This window comes from Lissotriton helveticus, chromosome 7, assembly GCF_964261635.1.
Source record: "Lissotriton helveticus chromosome 7, aLisHel1.1, whole genome shotgun sequence".
NCBI lineage: Eukaryota > Metazoa > Chordata > Amphibia > Caudata > Salamandridae > Lissotriton > Lissotriton helveticus.
The window spans coordinates 1,696,809,551-1,696,834,736 of record NC_136068.1 but is presented as its reverse complement, the minus strand read 5'-3'; the positions used below and the strand labels follow the sequence as shown (position 1 = coordinate 1,696,834,736).

Genomic DNA, 25,186 nt, shown 5'->3' with positions numbered 1-25,186 from the left:
TGGGGTGGTGGGGTTTGGTCCTGGTCTTGAGGGGTTTTGTTGGTCGATGGTGCACTGTTTAGGGTTACAGTTGTGTTGTCGCTGGAACAGGTGCGGTTGCTGGGGGGGCGCTTTCCTAAGGAGATAGGGTGGTTTGCTGGAGGCCTGGGACTGTATGGTAGGCGGGGCTGAGGTCATGGAGGTCACTGTGGAATTCAGTAGAGGGGTAGGTTGCTGAGCGGATGTGTTGTATTTCAGTTGCAATGTTGGGGTTTAACTTTAGGGGTGGGGGTGGGGGGCTGTCAGGCAGTTGTTATTTAGTGAGCAGTAGTTTTGTTCGGCACAGGCCAAGGGGGATTGTGTTGTAGGTGCACCTGATTCCAATAAAGCAGCCTTTTTCACACATTTTCGTTGTCTGTGTCAGTGCTCCCCCCCCCTCACCTACTGGTGTGCCCCAAAGTCCGGGCGGGGGCCGCATCAAGCCTCGCGCCAGGCAAGCCCCGGGGGAGCCGTGCTGTGCTGTGCTAGGCGAGCGGTATGCAGGAGCTGTAGAACGAGCATCCTACCGCGCCGCCATCTTGACCAAGCCCCCCTCCCCACTATTTTAAAAATACTTCTATCACCAGTGTTACATGAATGTAAATATTTGCCTTTATTGTTTGACACGTGTGGTGGTTCTGTTTAGATGATGGTTATTTTAGAATCTGTTGACAGCAGGTCAAGATAATAGGTTGAGAAGGCAGTCAATTGTAATGATGAAGATTAATGAGAGAAGTTGATGAGACTGATGGATTGTAGTAGTGCGGAAATTGTGGGTGGGAATTTTAACCAGTGATGTTGATGGCAGTTGAGTATTATGAAGTTGATGGGTGGGCAACGATGCTGGCCTTATGAGGAGACATATACCCATGTCTGTAGTATAGGAATAATAATAAGAATAGTAATAGTTTTGGTAAAGATAATCTGACCTTTTTATGAAGGCTATTTTGCTAATGCCTATCATGTTGATAACCACTGCTTGCTTTTGTAGGTGAACAATAAGAAGTTAAGTCTTCCTGTTATCCTGAAAGGTGGCAAACTACGGCTTTATAAGTCCGGAAAAAACATCCTCATTCAAACGGATTTCACTCTCAAAGTGTACTATGACTGGAAGTACTTTCTAAAGATCGAAATCTCCAGCAGCTTCTTCGAAAATATATGTGGCCTGTGTGGCAGCTACAATGGCGACCCCAGTGATGACTTCATGATGTCCTCGGGATTAGTGGCTCCGAATCCAATTGACTTTGGGGCAAGCTGGAAGGTAGAAGATGGCGACCGTTTCTGTTCGCACGATTGTAATGGTGTGTGCGTGATCTGCGCGGCTTCCCTGGTGAGAAAGTATGAAGTTGTGGATATTTGTGGAATGATAGCCATGAAGGGGACTGGACCCTTCAGAGAGTGCCATGCAGTGATTGACCCCAGCATTTACATGGAAAACTGTGTCTATGATAAGTGCATTAACGACGGATTCACGCTAATGTTATGCCTAGCTCTAGAAACATACGCTGATGCCTGCCAGAGAAAGAACATCATGGTCTATGAATGGAGAAGCATAGCTGGATGCCGTGAGTAGAGACCTTCGATTACCTGTCATGCAAATGTAATAATCTGCATGTTAGTCGCTGTAACTGCTAAGCAACGCAGAATATGTGCTATTTATCACATCTGATGATTTCTAAACACCCGTTTTATTGAGCACAACTGCATTAGATAGAGGCGTAAACGTGAGGCAGAAAAGCACCCGATACTCTGTGAAGTAAGGAGTGCGGTGTCCTAAAGATTTTCTGTGCACTCTAAAACTAATGTATTTGTGCTTATCCCCCAATGTTTCAAAGATCATAATGAGAAACTGAAGAATGTATGAACAGTAGCTTCCACTCTCTATCGCAGAGCTATTTGTTTTGTGAAGCTTGACATGATCACTAGGGAGACAGAGGAAGTCTGAGAGCTGGAAAGTCGTGGGCTAGGTTATGAAGCGGGTTTTTTCTTGAGATGCCCAAATAGGTACATTTTGGGGCCTTCCTGAAAACCAAAAAAGTGGTGCTAAAGCACACAAGACACTAATGCGGTTTTTAAATGTGATACTACTGGACGTACACACTAGAAAAAAATGGGTCATTTTTAGATCCTATGCATCACTTATGTTATAAAGTTTTGATGGATCTAAGGGATTTATTATTTAGTTCAGAATCCTGAAATGTGATATTCCGTTAACGAATAAACCCATAGCAAAGTTCATTAGAAATGTATTTGACATCTTTTACTAAAAACCATAAAGGCAAAGCCTCAAAGTAATTATCACTTGGCGGCGGTGTGAAGACCAACATCGTCTGTGTTAGGCCACTTCTGATTGGGAGGGGATCAAGTTATTTAGACAGCATTTACTGTTAACACAAAGAAGTTGCTCAGTTAGCAGCATTTTTTATAGATTTATAGAATTTAGGGGCAATGCATATTAATATTCATATGATCTTCTATGTTGTAATAATCCAGAGGGCAGTTGAGGCACTGACAGTGTCAAAGTGATGTGCAAATGTGCTGCGGCTTTGATTACGTTAGCTGCTACATAGATTTAGGGAGTACATTTTCTAGTGAGCTATCACTTTGCAATCTTTCACGAGTAATTCACTCAAGAGTAAAGACAAAAATAGCAAAGCACTGTTTGCCCCAGTTAGCCAAGTAACATTAACATGTCATTTCTTCTTGTAGCTGCCCAGTGCCCACCAAACAGTAAACTTGTGACATGCGGAAATGCCTGCCCTGCAACTTGCAACGATGGTGCACTTCCTGAGAAATGCTCTGAGGCTTGTGTGGAGTCCTGCCAGTGTAATCCAGGCTTTGTCCTCAAAGAGGGTGAGTGCATTGCCAAGAGCACCTGCGGCTGTGTTTTTGAAGGGCGCCAGTACGCCCCAGGTCAGAGGTTCTGGGTCAATGACAAGTGTACACAACAGTGTACATGCAATCCACAGACCAACACAGTTGAATGCAAAGAGACCACGTGCAAATCAACTGAAACATGTGATGTGGTCGAAGGCATCCGAGACTGCTTTCCCTTAAGCTATGGCACCTGCACAGCCTCTGCTGACCCACACTATGCCACCTTTGATGGTGTGAAATACAACTTTATGGGTACCTGTGTTTACCTGTTTGCAGGACTGTGTAAGAAGAGCGATGATTTAGTGGATTTTCAAGTTTTTGTCCAGAATGATCATCGGGGAAGGAAAGTTGTATCTTACACCGCCCTTGTGCAAATCAAAGTGTATGAATTTGATATCATCATCAGCAAGAGGTACCGCAACAAAATCATGGTATGTATATATAAATTCTGGTAGTTTTACTAAATAAGATACTGACAAATATCACTGTTCATGACATTTATCAACAAGCATCCCATGAGTACATCAAATACCCATTAAGGTTCAAATGTGGTGTTACTTTATCTTTCATGAGATACTGGAAAGTAAGTAGTATCACATTCAGAACCACCCTCTGAAGCAATTATTAAGTTGGGTATGTATATGCACTTCCAAAGCTGTCTAGCTATTGAGACTTGATAAAAAAAGGTGAATCATGGAAGTGGACAGATATTAAAGTTTGATAGGAACATTTTTCAATTCCATTGTGTAGCCTATGTTCAATTTGAATTGATAACTACTGAAATTTCTAAGGCAGTGGAAACGTTTCACATGAAACTGCGCTTAAGTGCGTAAAAAATCAATTTGAGAGTAAGTGCGACATCCGCAGTCACAATATCAGGATTTGTGGAAATGCATGATCATAAACTGCAATTATGTTTCTGGAAAATCTATCAGTAAGATGGACTATCTGCCATCAACAATCAAGGAGTAAGGACATGAAAAGGTGCAGTGCGGCGGATAGGCCTAAAAAATGCACCCAATGCCAACCAATCTGGAGGTTTGCGGTATGCACAAACATTTAGAAGGTAATTTCTTACCCTGCAAATACATGTAAATATGCTCCGAGAAAGACTGGAGTAATTGCGATTGCATGAAAAGAAATAGATGGTTGTAGAATGATATTCTTAGAGGATGAAGCGGAGTGGTGTCTTCAGTTTCTCGGCACACAAAACCAGGAGGAGTTGGCCTAACGGCTAGGGCGCTTGACCTTGGACCTGGGGTTTTGGGTTCCAGTCTCGGCAACAACGCCAAAACCTCCTGTGACTCTGGGCAAATCATTTAATCTCCCCGTGCCTAAAATGAATGTGTGTCCGTCCTCATGTAACATAACTGGTGCTATGTAAAGCGCTCTGATACCCGATTCGGTACGGGTCTAGTTCGCGCTATATAAAACTCTGCAAAAAAAATAATAATAATAATACATACATTGGCGAATGCTGATTTTCTCATCATGTAAATGTTTTTATCTAGTGTAAAATCGGAGACAGTCAATGCTGTGCAAAGCAAGAGCATTCCCTGACATCTTTAACTCAATGCCCCAAAAATCTGAAATGTACTTAAAGTATAGGAGGAAACCTATAGGAGCAGATATATTACTTTTGTAGTCTGCCTTTGTGCATCAGATCCGACAGGTTGTGATCATCACCTAAGTTGTACTGGACTCCGATCTCACTGTGATACAAATAGGAAAAGCATCAGGCATAATATCACTCCATGAAACTGCAATGTAACAAGACAAAGTGCAGACCCAAAAACGAAATTAGAAGCCGTCCTAGGAAGTCAAGACTCCAAAGAACACAAAGGGAAGTGGTAGTTCCTAAACTAACAACATAAAAAAGAATGGAAGGGCCTTTGGTAGTGTGAGGTATTGAAAGATGCAAGTGCAGGTTCCTCAAGGCTGACAAGATAGTCGCCAGACTCTAGAGCAGAGGTCTTCAAACTTGTTTAGGTTGAGCCCCCCCAGCTGAATTTTTTTAGATGTTAGGCACCCACACCACCTGACAAAAATTTCTGGAATCTGGTACACTACGTGATCGACTGCCACATGCATATTACAGGCCATAATCGGCAAATAATGTTCAACACAATAAGGGTGTTTAGTAAACTGCAGGTTTGTGAGCGGGTGTGATGAAATGACAGAGGCATATTACACAGGTCAAAACATAATTTTCCAAGATTAAATGTACCCAAATTCTTTTTACTAGGATGCTTTGTTTTACAGAGGACATAGATTAATAATAACACCACCAACGTGAATGTGACGGGTGTGCCGGTGTTTAGCCACATTTAGACTATCAATCTGTGAGTGGATTTTTGCTACTGCCATCCTCAGGTTGTGCTCCACATTCAGTCTTGAACGGTACTTAGTCTTTAATACCACAAGTGCTGAGAACCCAATATCACAAACTCCTTAATATATAAATAAATAAATTGTAAGATGTAAAGCACCATGCATAAGTGAAGTAAAGGGAGGATTGCTGTGATGAACCCACTATAGGGAACACATCATGGGTGTTTCATTAAGTGGATCTTAAAATATGGAACCTGACTTTGCATTTAAGTAGCAGTTGGATGTCACGCAAAATGTCAAATGCATGATGTATAGATCCCACACATGAGCACACATAGAATACAGAATAGTAACACATAGGCAAGGGAGCAGCCAGACAATTTAAATACCTCCCACTCTGAACTACAGCTCCTATGGCACCAAGAAAGCAAAGTAAGTCATCACAACCCTCCCCATTTATCATGTACATTCTGTCATCTATTAATTCTTTCATCCATCATTCAGTCTTTCACCGTCTGTCCTTCCATCTGTGTCCCATCCATATCCAAACCTTTTCAACCGTTTGCAAACCTATCCATCATCTATCCTTCCATCCATCATTTCACTCATCCATCCCTCTATCCACCCTTTCACTCATCCATCCATCATCCATCCATCCATCCATCCTTTCACCCAATCCATCCTTTCACTCATCCATCCACTCGTCCACCCCTCCATTCACTCATCCATCCAACCATTTACCCTTTCACCTATCGAGCCATCCTTTCACTTACTCATCCATCCACCCAGTCACTCATCCGTCCACGCATTCAACCTTTCACTCATCCATCCATCCATCCATCCTTTCTTCCTTCTCTCCACCCTCCCTTTCACTCATGTATGCATTCTTTGACTTATCCATCTTTATGTTCTTCTTTTCACTCATCCATGCACATATTTGTCCATCCATTCTGCCAATCATTCATCCATGTTTTCACTCATCCATCTATCCATCCTCCCTTTCTCTCTTCATTACCCTTTCACTTAGCCACCCATCCTTCTATCCACCCTTCACCCATCCACCCACTCATCCATTTACTCATTCACTCATGAATCCATCCATTGACCATTCATCCACCCATTCACTCTTCCATCCTTTTGTCCATCTACCCTCCTCTCACTCACTCATCCATCCTTACATTCACCCTTTCACTCATCCATCCATCTATCTATTCATTCATTCACCCTTTCACTTATCAATACATCAATCCATCCATCATTCCTCTCATCCATCCACCCATTGACTCGTCCATCATCCACCCTTTCATTGATTCATCCACCATTTCACTGGACCATCCACCCTTTTACACATCCATCTACCCTTCCACCCATACATACATCTATTTACCTTCATCCATCCTTCCACTCATGCATCCATCCATCCTTTCTCTCATTATCCATCCACCCTTTTACTCATTATCCATCCACCCTTTCATTCATCTATCCATCCTTTCACTCATCCATCCACCCTTTTACCCATACATCCACCATTTCACCCATACATCCACCATTCCACCCACCATTCCACCCATACATCCACCATTCCACCCATACATCTATTTATATACCCTTTCTCTCATCCATCCTTCCACTCATTCACTCATCTATCCTTCCTTTCTCTCATCTTTCCATTCACCCCTTCACTCATCCATTCATACTTTCACTAATCCATCCAGCCATTCACCCATTCCTTCACTTATTCACTCACCCCCCTTTTCACATTAATTATGAGCTAAGCCTTTGTCTGCAGAGTTGCAGACAGAAGAGGCCCATCAATAACTTAGCCCCTGCTGTATTTCCTAAAGCAAGGCGTGGGGAGAGGGTTCACTATGCCTCTGTACATAGGCATAGACAATTATCCACCAAGCACTCGTCTTTCAAATAGAGTCAATAAGATTCAATGTTCATGTGTCTTTATTCCATCATATTCTTCGTCCAATATGTTGCAAAATATCAGCCAACACGTGTTTCGTCTAGTCAGTCTATGACATACAGACTTCTTCAGGGCTGCAAATAATACAACAACCAATAATACATATCACGATCCTAAATTGCACATTCATAAATTACTCAAATACACCGAGTAGTGTACTTAGAAAAGAGTATGCAAGGAAGTACCAAATCACCAAGAATAAAGCTAGAGGTAACCAAATTGTGATAATTGAATAGTTGCCAACAAAGAGGGAGTACCCTACACACAAAAGAGGTAAATAAAGTCAGAATAACGTACCAAACTTCAAGTCCAATGTTGCAAATTTATTAATGGCAAATATCCTGAAACACCAAATGAGACCAGGTCACCAACCACACCAAACAGACATAGTCGACATAAAAGTATGGCTTTAACCTTATCAACTCACCAAAGTATAAACACTAGATCGTGTAGCACGTAAATTTCAAAATAAGGTTGATCTCCTCCATCCAATATGAACGAAAATGTAATCTGTAAACAGAACTTATATCACTACACTCAGTAAGTTACTCGTACTCAAATTATCACTTGCTATGCACTTTAATCTTAAACCCATATGGCACATATTACTCTCATTTAATACGCTTAAGTCGAGCCAACACAAAACGTTTCAAAATACAGTCTAATATAATATAACAGATAGGTACCTGAAGGCGTTAGGAAATTCGTGATCCAATTAATCTGTCATAGTCATCTTCAAAGTAGAAACCGCAAACTAGCGTAACAACGGTACCAAATCTTCCTCAAATGAATTTTAAATCTCGCTATCCTTGTATCAACATACTGTAATAAGAAAGATACTGGCATCATTATATGCCTAATAGTTAAACTGAGTCACGTTCCGCAACCACATGAGTCCGACCAAAACTCACCGCATTTCTGCTCAGACAGTATTCAAAGTGGTCGCGTACTACACAAGCGCCATCTTGGAATGGCAATTTATAGGTAAAACAGCAGGCGCCATCTTAGAGTGGCTAATCTACACGCGTATACATACTGCCGAAATAGTCGCATACTACACAAGCGCCATCTTGGAATGGCAATTTATAGGCAAAACGGCGGGCGCCATCTTAGAGTGGCTAATCTACACTCGTTTTCATATACTCCTGCAATCTTGTTCAGTTAACACTGTTTGTAAACTAATATTCGAACAGGAATAATATTCACTAAATCTGTATTAAATACAAAATTAAATAAAAATAATTACATGTCCCGCCGCACTCACTAGAAAATAAGATTAAAAAGTTTTCTGTAACAGTAATTACTGTTCTTGTCTTTGTTACTGTAGTGGGTTATGAGCCACCACTTGATAGTAGCTTTGAATAGAGTTAGGTCAGGCGCAATTCCAATTTGATATACGTGATTATTACTTTTATTATTTATTCTTATTTTCTAGTGAGTGCGGCGGGACATGTAATTATTTTTATTTAATTTTGTATTTAATACAGATTTAGTGAATATTATTCCTGTTCGAATATTAGTTTACAAACAGTGTTAACTGAACAAGATTGCAGGAGTATATTAAAACGAGTGTAGATTAGCCACTCTAAGATGGCGCCCGCCGTTTTGCCTATAAATTGCCATTCCAAGATGGCGCTTGTGTAGTATGCGACTATTTCGGCAGTATGTATACGCGTGTAGATTAGCCACTCTAAGATGGCGCCTGCTGTTTTACTTATAAATTGCCATTCCAAGATGGCGCTTGTGTAGTACGCGACCACTTTGAATACTGTCTGAGCAGAAATGCGGTGAGTTTTGGTCAGACTCATGTGGTTGCGGAACGTGACTCAGTTCAACTATTAGGCATATAATGATGCGAGTATCTTTCTTATTACAGTATGTTGATACAAGGATAGCGAGATTTAAAATTCATTTGAGGAAGATTTGGTACCGTTGTTACGCTAGTTTGCGGTTTCTACTTTGAAGATGACTATGACAGATTAATTGGATCACGAATTACCTAACGCCTTCAGGTACCTATCTGTTATATTATATTAGACTGTATTTTGAAACATTTTGTGTTGGCTCGACTTAAGCGTATTAAATGAGAGTAATATGTGCCATATGGGTTTAAGATTAAAGTGCATAGCAAGTGATAATTTGAGTATGAGTAACTTACTGAGTGTAGTGATATAAGTTCTGTTTACAGATTACATTTTCGTTCATATTGGATGGAGGAGATCAACCTTATTTTGAAATTTACGTGCTACACGATCTAGTGTTTATACTTTGGTGAGTTGATAAGGTTAAAGCCATACTTTTATGTCGACTATGTCTGTTTGGTGTGGTTGGTGACCTGGTCTCATTTGGTGTTTCAGGATATTTGCCATTAATAAATTTGCAACATTGGACTTGAAGTTTGGTACGTTATTCTGACTTTATTTACCTCTTTTGTGTTTAGGGTACTCCCTCTTTGTTGGTCACTATTCTATTATCACAATTTGGTTACCTCTAGCTTTATTCTTGGTGATTTGGTACTTCCTTGCATACTCTTTTCTAAGTACACTACTCGGTGTATTTGAGTAATTTATGAATGTGCAATTTAGGATCGTAATATGTATTATTGTTTGTTGTATTATTTGCAGCCCTGAAGAAGTCTGTATGTCATAGACTGAGTAGACGAAACACGTGTTGGCTGATATTTGGCAACATATTGGACGAAGAATATGATGGAATAAAGACACATGAACATTGAATCTTATTGACTCTATTTGAAAGACGAGTGCTTGGTGGATAATTGTCTATGTTTAGTCACCTGTTGACTTGAGTTTGAGTAGTGGTAACCTACTCTTTCCACTTAGAGCACCTATTGGACTTGAATTTGTATGTACTTGTACTTATACACGCAGTACGCTCCTGTATAACTGTTACCTATATGCTATTATCTGTACATAGGCAATCTGAAAACTTGGAAGTCATGAGTCATGCATGATGCACAGTGCCAGGACCTCAGGTGACTGTGACATGGTGCTGTTTCCAAGGATTTAAGTGGGATGAAAAAACTGGGGGGGGGCAGTATTTATGAAGGCTTGCGCCGCCGGTGCGTCACTTTTAAAATCAGAAAAAGTGACGCACTGGCGGCGCAAGGCCTTCATAAATAAGGCCCGGGGTATCTCCAAGGGGCCTGTCTGATGTAATTAAGGGCGTGTCTTAAAACACTGAAGCTAAAAATATGTACTGAGCATAATGTGCAGCGACTGGTATTTTGCTGTTTCTATCATTGCATCCAGTAACATTAGACCTACAATAATCCATGAAAATAGGCTTTGCCAATGGATGTTAGTTGCATAAAATGAAAAAAAGCACCAACTATGGCTTCCTTGTATAACACATGTTGTCTGCAAAATGTCTGTAATAGACTCTTACACATTAAACATGAAAGACAGAAAAACGCTATTTACAACTGGGGGGCAGATTTATGAGGCTCTTGCGCCTCCTTGCGCCGCAATTGCGTCACGTAATGTGACGCAACGGCGGTGCAAACAATGCGCCCTATTCACAACGTGACGCATCTAGGAGATGCGTCACGTTGGAAACCCCTGCGCCATAAGGAGGCGTTCCTGCGCAGGGGGGGGCGTTCCTGCGCAGGAACGCCTCCTAAAAGTGGCTGAGTGAAATCTATGAGATTTCACTCAGTCACTTTCTACGTCAATTCCCTACACCTGCTTGAAGCAGGCGTAAGGGTGACCCAGCATGCATAGAATAGGTGGCTCCTGTGCATTGCAGGAGTCATGCCGCACTTGCGACATGACTCCTGCAATGCGCCGCACGTACGCCGAGACATGCGTCACGCATCCTCACTGCCTTGCACCATGGTGCGCCGCATCATAAATGTGGCGCACCATGGGTGGCGGAGCAGTGACGCACTGTGCCGCATGTTAACTGGCGCATCCCTGGGGATGCGCCAGTTAACATAAATCTGCCCCATTGTGTTTAAAAATTACTCAAGGTCATGAGGGAAAGACTCTGTAGAACAGAGCAGGCTCTTTCAGCCTCCCCCCCCCTTCACTCCCACCCCCTTTGAAAGGCTGGGGCCCTGGGCTGCCTTAAAACTTCTCTGGAAACTTTTCCTTTCTGGGAAGAGCTAACTCTCCCAGGAGGGGGTTAATTCGTAGAGCTGAAATGCTTCAGCTGCAGAGGGAGGCAAGGGCTCTCATCTGCTGAAACCAAAAGCGTGTTTGTTTGTTTGCTTTCGTTTTTAGTAGAGGAGACTCCTTGCCTGCACTGCAGCTGAAGCTGTCAGCTCCGTGAATTAACCCCCTCCTGGGAGAGTTACCCAGACAAAAGAACGGGCACGTCGTGCCCCATTGATTTCCCCTAGCACCACCCTCCAGCCATAACAGAGTTCTCCAAACAAAGGTAAGATTGGAGTGGAATGCGCGCCCCCCTGGGATGGTGTCGTGCCCTCCCAGGGGGGCACGCCCCACAGATTGAAGAACTCTGCTCTAGAGACACAAGAGGCAGATGTTTATGACTCATACAACTTATTTGAGCTCACGAGATATCTTGAGAATAGAAGGGGGCAGAATTATGAAACTCCACCTAAAGATGTCCAGGAAGAGGGTGGTTTGAACAAATTATTATAGCAAGGAGAAGGCCAGGTGGACTTGATGGACCATGAAGGGAACGGGAACAGCTGTATAACCTCGGCACCAGTTTGCAGTTAGCCGTAAAGTAGCTGCTGAGAGAAGTTTACTTCCACATGCATTTGGGAAGCTTGAGGACGGTGTAAAGATGGGGCCCTAGGCCCGCATGGTGAAAATAAGTGTAACACGGACACCAGCTTAGGGGATAGTAATTCTGGCCTCTAGCACGTGCGCTCGGGTTCTTTTATTAGCAGCGTCACCTGACCCAGTGACGTCGGTGGTGGGTGGGTGCACAGTGTATGGTTACACTGGAGAACAACTAGACTGTGTCCTGGCAGGACACTACATCCCTCCCAAAATGTAATGAAAGGAAAAGCGAATGTCCAACCTGCAAGAAAAACAGAATACCAGAAATTTACAGCCCCCAACGGATTCTCTTCAGGTGGCCGGCTGGGAGATGTCAAAAGTTCTGGACTGCAAAGTCAATCAGATGAGCTTCACCTCAGCGGTGTACTTCAGATCATCCTTGTCTTGCTGTATTGACACTTATGTACAGTGTTCCTCACTTGGAGCATCGGGAGCAGAATGGGTGTGACCCTTGAGGGGTCTCGCAGGTGTTCCTAGTCCAGTGGATGACAACGCTTGATGGTTGTTGGGGACGACTGCGGCACGAGAGGTCTTTCTTTGGATTTGCTGATCTTGATGCCTTCACACCTCCGTCCGGCCAAGTAACTTCCGACTTGCCTTTCTTGGCGGACTCCTCTCTCACTGGAGCCTCGAAGACTGGCCTCTCCTGCTTGGACTCTTCTCTCACTAGAGACGCTGGGAGGACCCTCTTGCCGGACATGATGGAACCGGGTGGACCGTGGGGGGCTTCGCATGAGCCGCGTAAAAGCATCGCTGAGGAACTGCCAACGGACTCACCGACAAGTCTCTCATGATGTCCTCGGGGGTGTTGATGTCATCCGCCAGGATGGTCTTGCCGTTAGGACATGGGTTCATTGTCTTCACCAGACCATTTCTCGGTGCCAGGTGTTCACCTGGGGCCTCAGGTGCGGGTTGTCGGGATTACTGGGATCCACACGGATGTTACGATGTTCCTTGGACAGCACCGATGTTCCTGTGTGCTGACTGTTGCGATGCTCCTTGGACAGCACCGATGTTCCTGTGTGCTGACTGTGGTTCTCTCTCTTCCTCTGTGGAGTGATGTTGTCTTACTCCATTCTTCCTCTTCGTTCTCTTTCCCGACACGGTCAGGTCTTCTTTCTTGCTTGCTCATGCTAACTAGGCTTCTCCATGTAGCGGGCCCTCTACATGTCGTCCCCTTGGTCTTGTCCATGTGGTAGGACACTCTCTTCCCTTGACTTGTTGACTAGACCTGTCGTCGTATCATCCTGTTACATGATCACTTCTGTTGCCTTCAATCAGGATACCCTTCCTTGGTCAATTCCATCGTGACCCTCCTGTCTCGTCGGGTTCCTTTGGCTCTACTGTTCCTCCTTCCTTTTCTTTATGGCGTCGTGCCCTTCCTTTTCATGTTCCTTCTTGCAACGTGGTCTGGTCCTCTTGCTGTTGTTGGCCTTCCCGACCAGTCTTCCCCAGGCAGCGTGCACACCACCTGTTTTTCTCTGGTCTGGGCATAGCTCTCCGGCATGGTGTTCTCCTCTTCTTTGACTGGACCGTTTGACGCGATCTTCTCTGCTGCGTCTTTTCTTTCCTTGGCGACCAGACTGAGTGGTCGGCTTTCATCTTCGGTATGAGTTGTCATGCTGTGGTATCTTCTTCATGGTCGCTATTCACCGTCACGGTGTTTTGGCGTTGACGCGCTTTGTCTGCACGGAGGAGGGTTGCGTCACCGCTCCTAGTGCATCTCTGGTGCATGCTGCCATGCGTGCGGACGATGGCGCTCTGGTTGCTGTGAGACGTCGCTGTCTCTCTTGGGGACCTTTGCGTGCTGTCCCGTGGCGTTGGCGTGTCGCTGTGCAGCGTCACTCTGGCGCTCTCGACTCCTGGCGCTTCTGGCACGTTCTGCGCAGTGCTGCGCGGTCCTGGCGTGCGGGTGTGGAGTTCTTGCACTCCTGGTGCGTTCCTGCACTTTGTGGTACGGTTCCGTGCTTCTGGCGCATTCCTGCGCCTCATGGCGTGTTCCTGCGTTGCTGGCGCGTTCCTGCGCTTCTGGTGTGGCACTGTTCTTGTTCTTCTGGCGCGTTCCTGCGCTTCTGGTGTGGCAGTGTACTTGCACTTGGTCGGTTTCTCTATGAGATATTGCGCAGTCACCTCATATGGGGTTCCTGAGTGTCCCTCGCTGGTCCAGTGGAGCTATTGAACGCCTTCCTGCGCACTCCTTCAGTGTCCTGGGTGCAGTCCTTGCGACCTCCTCGTGCTTCTCTTTCCTTCGCGCACGTTTGTGCTTGTTTAGAGGTGCCTTGGTTTTCTTGTTGTGGGTCACAGCAGCCTGGGACTGTCTCTGCCTGATTGTCCCTGAGTGCTTTATTTTCATGTTCCCAGCCTCAGTTCTGTGGTGGCTTCCTTTACTATAGGGGCGCAGTTGAGCGAGTTGGTCACTAGATGACAGTGTAGCACTTTGGAACAGGCTCCGGCAGTCTTTCACTGATTGCAGGCTTTCCTGTTTGTTGCCGGTGCGGGGCCTCGGCGCTGCTGGACACCGAGTTGCAGAGCCTCTCCTCTCGGTGAGTGTCCCTTTTATTTCAGTGGTGCACTGTTCTGCGCAGCAGAATCGCGCTCAAATTCAGCAGGGGGTTGGGGCACAGACACCGGGCACCCTTTTTCAACGGGTGGGCTCCGCTTTGGTTCCTCATTTATGGCATTGAGCATACGCGCTGGTGCCGAATGTGTTTTGTGGGGCGAGGGGCCTTGTGGCGAATGCGGGTGGATTCCTCTTTCAGTGGTAGGGCTGCGTGTTATTGGTCGTTGAGTTTCCTGCCTGTCCTTTCAATTTTAGTGGCACTGGCCGGGTGCAGCTTTATCAGTATTTCACCCTGCCGCTGCAGCTTGCCTGGAGATCGCACGCTGCGCGGCAGGGAGGGGTCACCTTTTGCAATCTTCTCCACTCTGGTGAGGCGGGAGAGCAGTATGCGATTCTCCCCTCGCAGCCGGCCTTGCTCTTCACGACCTCGCAGGGGAGGGGGGGGCTGGTGCTATTCCTTGATGCGGGTGGGCTCCGCAGTAATACACAGCGCCCGCGGCTCTCATTTAATGTTTATTCACCCCGCTGCCACACTTCACACGCTCTGCGCAGCGGGGGACAAAGCTGGCAGGCCGCGGGTGGGCTCCGCTGGTCCTGGTTTGACACAGGGACAACGTCTGGAGCCGCTCGCCCTGTTTGGGGGCACAGTTTATATTTATAGCGGGTGGGCTCCGCTTGGCTTTTCTTTCACGTTCTTTCACCCTCGCAGCGGCAGCTGCGCTCCACACATGCTGCACTGCGGGGAGGGGCAGGAGACGCTGAAGGCAGGCCGCGGGTGGGCTCCGCGAGTCTTGCTTAATTACGGGCGATGCTGGCGCCGCTTCACACTGTTGGGCACTGTGGAAAAGTAAATTTTGCCATGTTGTATGTGCCTACGTGTTCCCCATATTATGCTATATGTGCATGATCGATATGCATGTATCCCCCTATGATCGATTAAAAACGCAATTATAGTTGTGTCCAACTCTAGTATGCCAGTTTCCAGTTCTCGTGAAAACATCGAGTATTAGGCCTATGTAAACCTATGTTGCCACGTTTTACAGTGTGCACGTTAATTCATTGAATTGTCCCCGTTTCTAGGCCTCAAAAAGGGCCCGGACATCAGATTCAAGCTCCAGTTTCCTGAACCCACTCCGAGGAGCGATACAGCCCCCACCTGCATCCCTGACCCTTCACTTACTTCCTGCCTCACAGTGCCCGGCCCGGCCTGGCTCTGCCTGCCAGTCTGCCAAGAGTATGTTATGTTTCCAGTTATCAGTCCAGCCCTCCTTCTCTGCATTCCTAAACTACTGAATCGCATCAATAGTTTCCGTCATGGTCTAGCCTTCCTATCTCCATGTAAGAGAAATACTGTATTAATATTCATAGAATATTCCTCGCACACGCAATACATGTAGAATTATGCATGCACCAGTCTTAGTGTCTAGTAGCCTTTGCCCTGATAACTTTTTTGATCCTATCAATATGTACTCCAAACACCAGATACTAGATATGCCTTAGGTACATGTCGCTCTGACACTCCAGACTTTAGTCTCCTCTTCTAGCGCAGAAGTCATAGCCCCCAGTTCTCCCTGGTAACACGTCATTGCCCGTTTGCGCGCACCACTAGGTTAAAGGTCCCAGCTGCTCAGGTAGCCCCCTCCATGTTTCCGCCCCGTTTATGACACTTCTGTTACGTTTGCATCACATGTCTATGTATACGCCTTGTACACGCCTTTTGTTACTCCCATTCTGTCCTTATCTTTCGCGACTGCTACAAAAAAACGCCTACTGCTACGCCTACTGTACTGAATGTAATGTAATTGTTTTAGTATATATATACTGTGTACTGTTACTGAAAGCTGCCCATGCCATCCCTTCCATTCCCATTTTCCCTGGCAGCTGCCAATCCGTGCTATTACAGGCTGTCTTGTTCCTGTCCCTTATGCCTGATTAAAGCCTGTAGACTCAAGATACCTCGAATCCTGTCTCTTATTTATTGAGCTATCTGTTTTATTCATTATTCAAAAATAGTACCGGTAATTAATTATTTATTTACCACATAATGGCGCCCGAACAGGGACTTGCCCTTTCCCCACGCGCCGGCGAAGCCACGCAGGCCCCCTGATCCTCTGCAGCCGTGACGGAACCATACCGTGCACGTGCAGATATTTCTGCTTCAAGTATCCCTCAGGCCCACGGAGGAGACGGAGGTTGCGGTCCAGCATCCAGACGAGGCGGTGAGGAACGCGGCGAGTCCCGACCAGAGCCCATGCCGAGAGTCCAAGGTCCGAGGTATCCGGAGGCCCACCTGTAACTGAAGTCCGAAGTTCGTAGTCCGTCGTCGTAGCAGTCCAGTCCAGTCCGAGGCCTTCCGTTCTTGCTGCCCGGTGAGTACCGTTGCTGGGGTAGTATCTAGACAGGGTCAATTAATTTGTCTCTGGTCCGTGGGTTTGGGTACACAGATCCAACACGAAGTGTTCACCTAGGTGGATGCGGGTCCTGACGTGTCTCTTTATGGGACCGGTAAGTTTCGTACTGTTTTAGCAGTGCATCTAGTCATTCTAGTAAGTAAGTAAGTTTCGCTCTCGAGAAATCCATGCTCTGTTCTCAGTATACCAGGTAATATTCTGTCCGAACTGTTATTCTAGATGTTATTTAATGTGTTTTCAATGTCGTGGTATGAGTGATTTGTTTTTCCAGTCATTTTTGTGTTTATCGTGTATTGTATTGTGTTCAGTATTCCAGCCTAGACAATGCCTCTGTTCTCCAAATTACGTCAGTTAAAAACCCGAAAAGGGTTGCTCGAGGAAGCAGTTCCTGTCCCGCCTAGGGACAGTCCAGGTCATTTTATGTATCACAAGCATGGCCTAAGTGCCATATTATATCTAGACTTATGGGTGGATTACACCAAGGAATTAGAAGAGAAATATAGATGGCCCATATCGGGTACATGGGATGCAGAGTGCATCATGCGAGTAGAAGAAGCATTATGGAAAAAGAAAGCCAGACAGTCCCAGAAAGATGCCATCGAGTTATGGCGCAAAGAATCTCATAGAAGAACGGAAAAAGAAATCAGAAAAACAGAATTAAGTAGGGAATCCTCAGAAAGAGCCCAAGAAAGGGAATTAATCGAAATAGGTGAACGAGTTAGAGCAGAACAGTCAGACAGACAGAGAAATGCCCTTATTAAGGGTATGTATCCTCTTCTTGCCGAGGGCTTGCCAAAAGCAACCCCGGAAGCACCATGTAATTTTCCGCCACCCTTGGTTCCGATTAAGCTACGTCACAAACCGACCGCAGCTGATATTTTTCTCTCGTCCTATTTGGACGACACAGTCCCAGAATATGCAAATCCTGTTCCGCCAGCTCCTGTAAATAATGTAATTCCTGTTCCTCCAGCCACCGGGGCACCCGTTACAGCATCTGTTACGGTACCCCCGGTCCAGCCTACAGTACATGTACCCGCTACATCAGTCACTCTCCCAGCACGTACAGTACATACCGACGATTCTAGTTTAGGAGCGGCGGGGGAAGTCCTCCTGGAACCCCGCCTCAACACAGACGTATGACGTTACTTGAGTTACATGAACGAGCGTTACAGCGTTCGCCAAAAATTCAAACATTTACAGATATCAAGCGAGCACTTACTGAATGCCGTTATGATCCAGTTCCAGGCGATGGTAATATGGTTATATATTCATTACGTTTAAGACGGGTGACCAACTATTTGGACACCCTGCCCAATATGAAAGAATATCTAGACAGAATATATCGTTTTATCCGTACAGGAGTAGATCCAGAAAGTGTTCGCGACGCCATGGCTCTAAGAAAAGTCGAGACCCAGCTTATGCTTTTAAAGTTTCTAATTAATTGTTTAATAAGAGAACAAGATTATCCATATAAAGATCCGGAAGAAATGAAAGTCCTGACCAAGTGGAGTGACAATATAGCCGAGGGAAGACACAAGACCCAGAACTGTATAGAGAGTATGTACAAGAAAATCCGTAGGGAAATAATAAAGTTACACGAGAAACGAGAAGCAGCACAAGTAACCGAGAAAGAGGACAACTCTGATACCGAAGAGGTAGACGACGAGAATCCCTCCAGAATAGCGTATGTAGGTAGAACTAGACTTCCCGACCGACATTCACGCCTAGATCACAAGAAAGTTTTCCCTCCCCCCGTACCAGAACAGGGTTCTCTTGAACAAGTATTCCAAGCTACCGATCACATTCTGAAATCACGAATAGGCTATAATGAGCTTAGTACAATGCATGAACAAGAACTAGCCCGATCAGCAGTCCGATGGACTACTGATTCTACCACTTTTCCAGACGAAATAGTGGCACAAATGTTTCTGAAACTGCCCCCAGCCGAGCAGCGACTGGTGGGTATGTATATGATCCAGCACCTCATTACACTGTATGAAGGACAGCATTCTGATCCAGGTCCACTACATGATGTTTTGAACGAGTTACTCCAGTATAGATGGAGAGGTCTAGGTACTGATTTAATTAGTGTCATCCTAGAACAGCGCCACAAATATCGAACGTTTCTGAATCCGCATTTTGTTCATGTCTCACCTCCAGAAAGTAAATCATTTTACATAGATAGACAGCATCCGTTACGAGAAGTACACCCAGTTAGAGGAACGGGTGGTGAGCTAGAACGAGTATTTGTTTACACCCCTATCACAAAGATGGAACTCTTAGAGATGAAAAAGTTAATTCCCTGTCACGACAAAGATCCAGCAGGGTTCCATCGAGAATTAAAGGACATGCTCCGTATGGGAGAATACACGTATCCTGATATCATTAAAATGTTAAAGGTTCTGTTGCCCGCAGGGGTATATGAAAAACTCAAGGAAAAAGAATGGGAGGTGGGAGAGAAAAAGATTGATTGGACAGCTTTAGAAGCTGAAGATAATTTACGAGTACCAGGTACCGGTCTTGGGGAGAAATGTAAAGATTTGCCCGAGTTATTGATACAAGTTTTGCCTAGATTACTAGCCACGAAAAAGGAAGATTGGGATGCCATCTCAGCTTGTAAACAGAAACAAGACGAAGACACTAGTGATTTTTATTCTAGATTCGAAAAATGTTTTATTATTAACAGTGGTCTGAAAACAAGTAGTGAATCGTACCCTCATCTTTTTGTTACCAAACTAGTCGAGAATTCGAGTCCACAAGTTAAAAATCGAGTTTTGAAAGTCGAAAGTACCTGGCAAGCTAATACTCCGTCACAAATGTTACAAATGCTCCAGTATCACCAGAACAGAATCAGGGAAGAGCAAGAACACGAAAGGAGACGTATGAAAGACACGAAAATGAAAGTATTAGTTGCACAATCTGTTCCACAAGACAGTCAGAAGAGGGGTCCAAATCAAGCCAGTCATCCTGCAGCTCCCGTTAAAGGGACTTGCAATTACTGTAAACAGCCAGGTCATTTTATAAACGAGTGTGCAGTTCTAAAACACAACATAGCTACTGGTAAAACTAAAGAAAGACCACGTCCGCCTAGACAAGAACAAGTTTCACAGATTTCCCAGCCACCACAGAATGCACAACAGACAGTTACCGCACCAGTTACTCTAGAAGTTGGTCCATTGTCCCGAACTACTGATTTGTTACTCACGAAATCTTGTCCAGAAAATTTGTTAGGCATTAAGACATTGAAAGAATTAGGTGCAGTAATTTGCTGTTCCCCAGAGGGGGTTCGTTTGTTTTAAGAGATTTTAAAGGTCATTATGTATTACGAGATTTTGATCCAAGATTATTGAATGTACCACAGCATTTATGGGCGCAAGGTCCAACTGATGTAGGTTGTATGCATATCACACCCCATCGTGTGACTCTGAAGCAAGGTGTAGTTTTGCCACGAATCAAACAGTACAAATTGCCACCTGAGGCTGTAGCAGCCTTATCCAAAATTATTGACGAGCTTATTGCTCAAGGAGTAGTCGTAGAAACTGACTCCAATGTATGTAATTCTCCTATCATTCCAGTCCTGAAACGTACTGATCCAAATGCACCTCCAGTATATCGATTAGTGATTGACCTTCGAGAACTTAATAAATGTATTATACCACAGTACCCAGTGGTCCCAGATATTTCTTTCCTATTGACAGCCATTGATTCTGAAGCCACATTCTTTACAGTTATCAATCTCAAGAACGCATTTTTCAGTGTCCCCATTCATCCAGACAGCCAGTTCCTTTTCGGATTTTGTTTAAATGGAAGAAGCTATAAATTCACACGAGCTCCTCAAGGTTTTACAGAAAGTCCTAGCATTTACAGTCAAGCACTTAAGAGACAACTAGACAATATTCACATGCCAACTGACACTGCCCTGCTCCAGTATGTCGATGATCTACTGATCACAGCCCGTTCTGAACGTGCCTGCGAGCGAGCGTCGCTTACAGTTCTGTATTTTCTAGCCGAGCAGGGGCCCAAGGTGTCCCCTTCCAAATTACAATTCTGTGTCCAGCAAGTGGTATACTTAGGACACTTGCTGTCCAAGTGGGGTAGGCAGTTGACACCTGACCGTATCCAGTTAATAGCGAGTCTTCCACAGCCCAAAACACAGAAGGAGGTACGAGCTTTTATTGGCCTCACTTCTTACTGCAGACAATGGATTCCTCAGTATGCATTCCTAGCCAAGCCACTTATACAGTTAACGACGCAGGAGGCAGCCGTATCGACTGTCCTCCCTTGGACCCAGGAACATACACTTGTTTTTAATGAGTTAAAGAAAGCCTTATGCCAAGCACCAGTTCTAGCAACACCGAACTACAGTAAGCCTTTTACACTTTTTGTTACAGAACGTGATGGTACTGCATTATCTGTTCTCACACAAGATCAAGCAGGACAATACAAGCCCTGTGCTTATTTTTCGAGCACATTAGATCCAGTGGCCCAGGCTCTGCCTGCGTGCCTCAAGTCAGTTGCAGCCACAGCTCTAGCTATCAGACAAAGTGATTCCATAGTGTTAGGACATTCCCTGACAGTACAAGTTCCACACTCCGTGGAAGTTCTTTTAAACCGAACCCAGACTCAGCACTTGACGATTGCACGTTTAACAGGTTATGAACTGACACTGTTCCAGCCACACATAGAAATCAGACGCTGCAATATTCTAAATCCTGCTACACTGTTACCGTCAGTCACTTCCAATCCTGCCACACATGACTGTGTGGAAGTTGTTAACACTATGACAAAGCCAAGACAAGACCTGACAGATATTGCATTACCTAATCCCGACCTGACACTTTATGTGGATGGTTCATGTATGAGAACAAGTACAGGAGAACTAGTAGCCGCGTATGCAGTGACTACTGAAACCGAAGTTATAGAAACACATCGTATTGACACCCTGTCTGCTCAAGCAGCAGAGCTAGTCGCTCTGACCCAAGCCTGCATACGTGCCAAGAACCTGAAAGTAAACATATACACAGATTCACGATATGCATTCGGAGTCGTACACGACTTCGGAGTGCTCTGGCAAGAAAGAGGTTTTATGACTTCTCATGCTACCTGCGCTAGGAAGGCTTGAGCACCACTTTGGGCGCCATCTTGGAGAGGGAAGGCTGGCCGGCGAGCTCGGCGCCCCTCCCGCCCTCCCAGGATACTTAAGGGCGGTACTCTGACTCCCTCGAGGTTCTGCTATTGTTCCTCTGAGGCGGAAGCCGGAGGTTTGCCATGTTCTCTTGCACATTCTGAACTGTTACCGAGTACTGAGTAACTGAACTTACAATCGTCACTGCTGCAATCCCTCTGAGGCGGAAAGCCGGAGGATATTTAGATTTTATTGTGTATTGCATCTGTGAAATTATCGCTTTTTAAAGATTGTACATATTTTAAAAAGATCGTTTTTAGAATATTTGCCCTCACCTCTAGGCGAGATTACTTCGCCGAGGACCTTGTATTGTGCCTCCCATAGCGCCACTGCTACCTGCGCTAGGAAGGCTTGAGCACCACTTTGGGCGCCATCTTGGAGAGGGAAGGCTGGCCGGCGAGCTCGGCGCCCCTCCCACCCTCCTCTCGCCCCCACCATGATGCATATAAACAAGGGATCCTCCCGTCCGCGCAGCGGGCGGGCGCAGCGGGCGCGCCGGCGGCGCGCCAAAGGCGCGCCAAAGGCGAGCCCGTCTGCGCCCGTCCGCGCCTGGCCCGGGCCTAGGGCCACCCCCCCTGGTGCACCATCGCCAGTACAAGGCCTTAGTTACTCCTCCTCCCAACTCCAGCTCCTACGTCCTCCGAGACGTCAGGCCTGCCCCATACATACCCCCCAATCCTTGCTTACAAATCCTATCGCGCATTGCCCAGAGTGTAACGCCTCGCTACCTTTTTCCCACCAATTGCGGACTGGTAAGAAATGCCTTAACAATCATATCTTTTCGATCGGACTCTCAAATGTCCGCTCACTGAGCAAGCATAATCAGGATATTCACGAGCTGATCCAGGACCATAAATTAGACCTCCTATTTATGACCGAAACATGGCTGGACCAGGCATCTGATCCAGACCTAGTCATCGCCCTTCCCTCTGGGTTCACCATATACAGACTCGACAGGCAAATAAAGAAAAAAGGCGGCGGAATCGGTATTATTGCTCGTGACACCTTTTCGGTAAGAACTAAAATCATCCCCCTCACTTCCTGTGAAGCTCTAGAATTTGTGATTACACTATCCCCATCCTACACCTTTAAAGGGATTCTTTTATATCGACCCCCTGGCTCCAGGAACGAATTTATTATGGACTTTAGGACTACGTTGGAAGCATCTGCCCTTGACAACTCCATCACCATTCTGGGTGATTTTAATTTTCACTTTGATATCCCAGACAACCCCGATTCCACCTTGCTCCTAGCCGATATGTCCACCTTTGGCTTCATCCCCCTGGTACATGCTCCCACACATGATGGAGGTCATACACTAGATGGCATCTTTACTAACGCCCCAGGTCTTCAAGTTACCCAAATCCTCCCCCTTACCTGGTCGGACCATCATTGTATCCTAGCTACCCTGACAGTACAGGACACACTACTCAACAAAACCAGCACGATATCTCCTCAACCCTATCTGGCATGGGACGATATTGATGCAACTAGGTTACATACCCTGCTGGATGACACCGCCCCCGCCCTGGTCGCCGATCCAAACACGGCTACCCTTCAATTTTACCAATGGGTCAGCTCTGCAGCCACAGCACTGGTTCAAACTAAAAAACGCTCTCGTAACCGGCAAACCCCCTCGGCCCCATGGTACACTGAGGCACTTCGCACCCAGAAGCAACTATGTAGGCATAAAGAGAGACTATGGAGGAAAAACTACACTGATGAAACCAAATTTAGTTACAAGGAGTCAGTTGCCACTTACAAAACCATGATTTCTGAGGCAAAGAAAAAATACTATTGTGATAGGATAGAATCAGCGAAAAATTCTAATAAAACCCTTTATGAGACAATTAAACAACTAGCCGGTCTGTCCGTTGATCTTGCCCCTCCTCCCTCCCAGATGCTCTGTGACGCACTGTCCAACTTTTTCTTTAGTAAAGTCAACGACATCTACAGGGTTTTTTCCAACATTTCCCCCACCCCCCCGGCAACAACTACCTTCCACCAGAGTCACACTTTCTCCCAGTTTCTTGAGGTTACCTGTTTACAGGTACAGAACACAGTGTCATCTATTAAATCAGGATCAGCCTTAGACCCTTGTCCGTTGAAGGTGCTACGACCAATTATGGAAACAGTCATCCCTGCAATAACTGAAATCTGTAACTCCATGTTTCGTTCCGGCATCTTCCCAGAGATACTGAAAAAGACCTTAATAAAACCTCTTCTTAAGAAGCCCACCCTCGATAAGGACGAACTGAAAAACTACCGTCCTATCGCTAGTCTCCCAATGATGGCCAAAATAGCTGAGAAAATAATGAACCTCCAACTTTCTTCCTTTATCGAGGAACATAAACTCCTGGACGAATCCCAGTTCGGGTTCCGCCAATTCCACGGCACGGAGACCGCTCTGATCAAAGCGGCGGATGATATAAGAACCATTCGGGATGCCGGTGGTACAGCTGTCCTCATTTTATTGGACCTATCGGCTGCCTTTGACACGGTCGACCATTCCACCTTGGTCGACCGTGTCGAGAGCATTGGGATCCTAGGCAAGGCTAGGAATCTCCTTGCCTCCTTCCTGGCAAATAGATCCCAGGTCGTCACCATCGGACCTTTTGAATCCTCCCCCTTGTCTCTGCCATGTGGAGTTCCCCAAGGCTCATCCCTCAGTCCGACACTTTTTAACATTTATGTGTCGGACCTTGCCAAAATCATCAGGGCACATGGGATGAGCCTGACCTCCTATGCAGATGACACTCAATTGGTCCTCGCAGTCAAGAACGACGGCCTCAAAATAGCGAACGCCTTTAGCCAAGGTATGTTGGCTATCGGAAGTTGGATGGCTCAAAACTGCTTGAAACTGAACTCTGATAAGTCAGAGGTGGTAATTTTTGGCAACCTTTCCCCGCAATGGTCCCCCCTCTGGTGGCCATCATCTATGGGCCAACCCCCGGACCCAGCAAAAAAAGTGAGGAATTTAGGAGTCCTTTTCGACGATCAGTTAAATTTTATGCCACACGCCAACCAAATTTCTTCCTCAGCCTTCCACAAACTGCGGCT

The 25,186-nt window shown here is 45.6% G+C and overlaps 1 protein-coding gene across 1 annotated transcript in view; it reads left to right on the top strand.

Moving 5' to 3' along the window:
* Positions 1-25,186, top strand: part of LOC144769643 (IgGFc-binding protein-like) — a 388,460-nt gene that overhangs the window by 55,363 nt on the left and 307,911 nt on the right. Inside the window, exons 5-6 of the mRNA XM_078653819.1 lie at positions 1,010-1,583; positions 2,728-3,326. Of these exons, the coding sequence (XP_078509945.1) occupies positions 1,010-1,583; positions 2,728-3,326 (1,173 nt within the window). The remainder of the gene's footprint in view (positions 1-1,009; positions 1,584-2,727; positions 3,327-25,186) is intronic.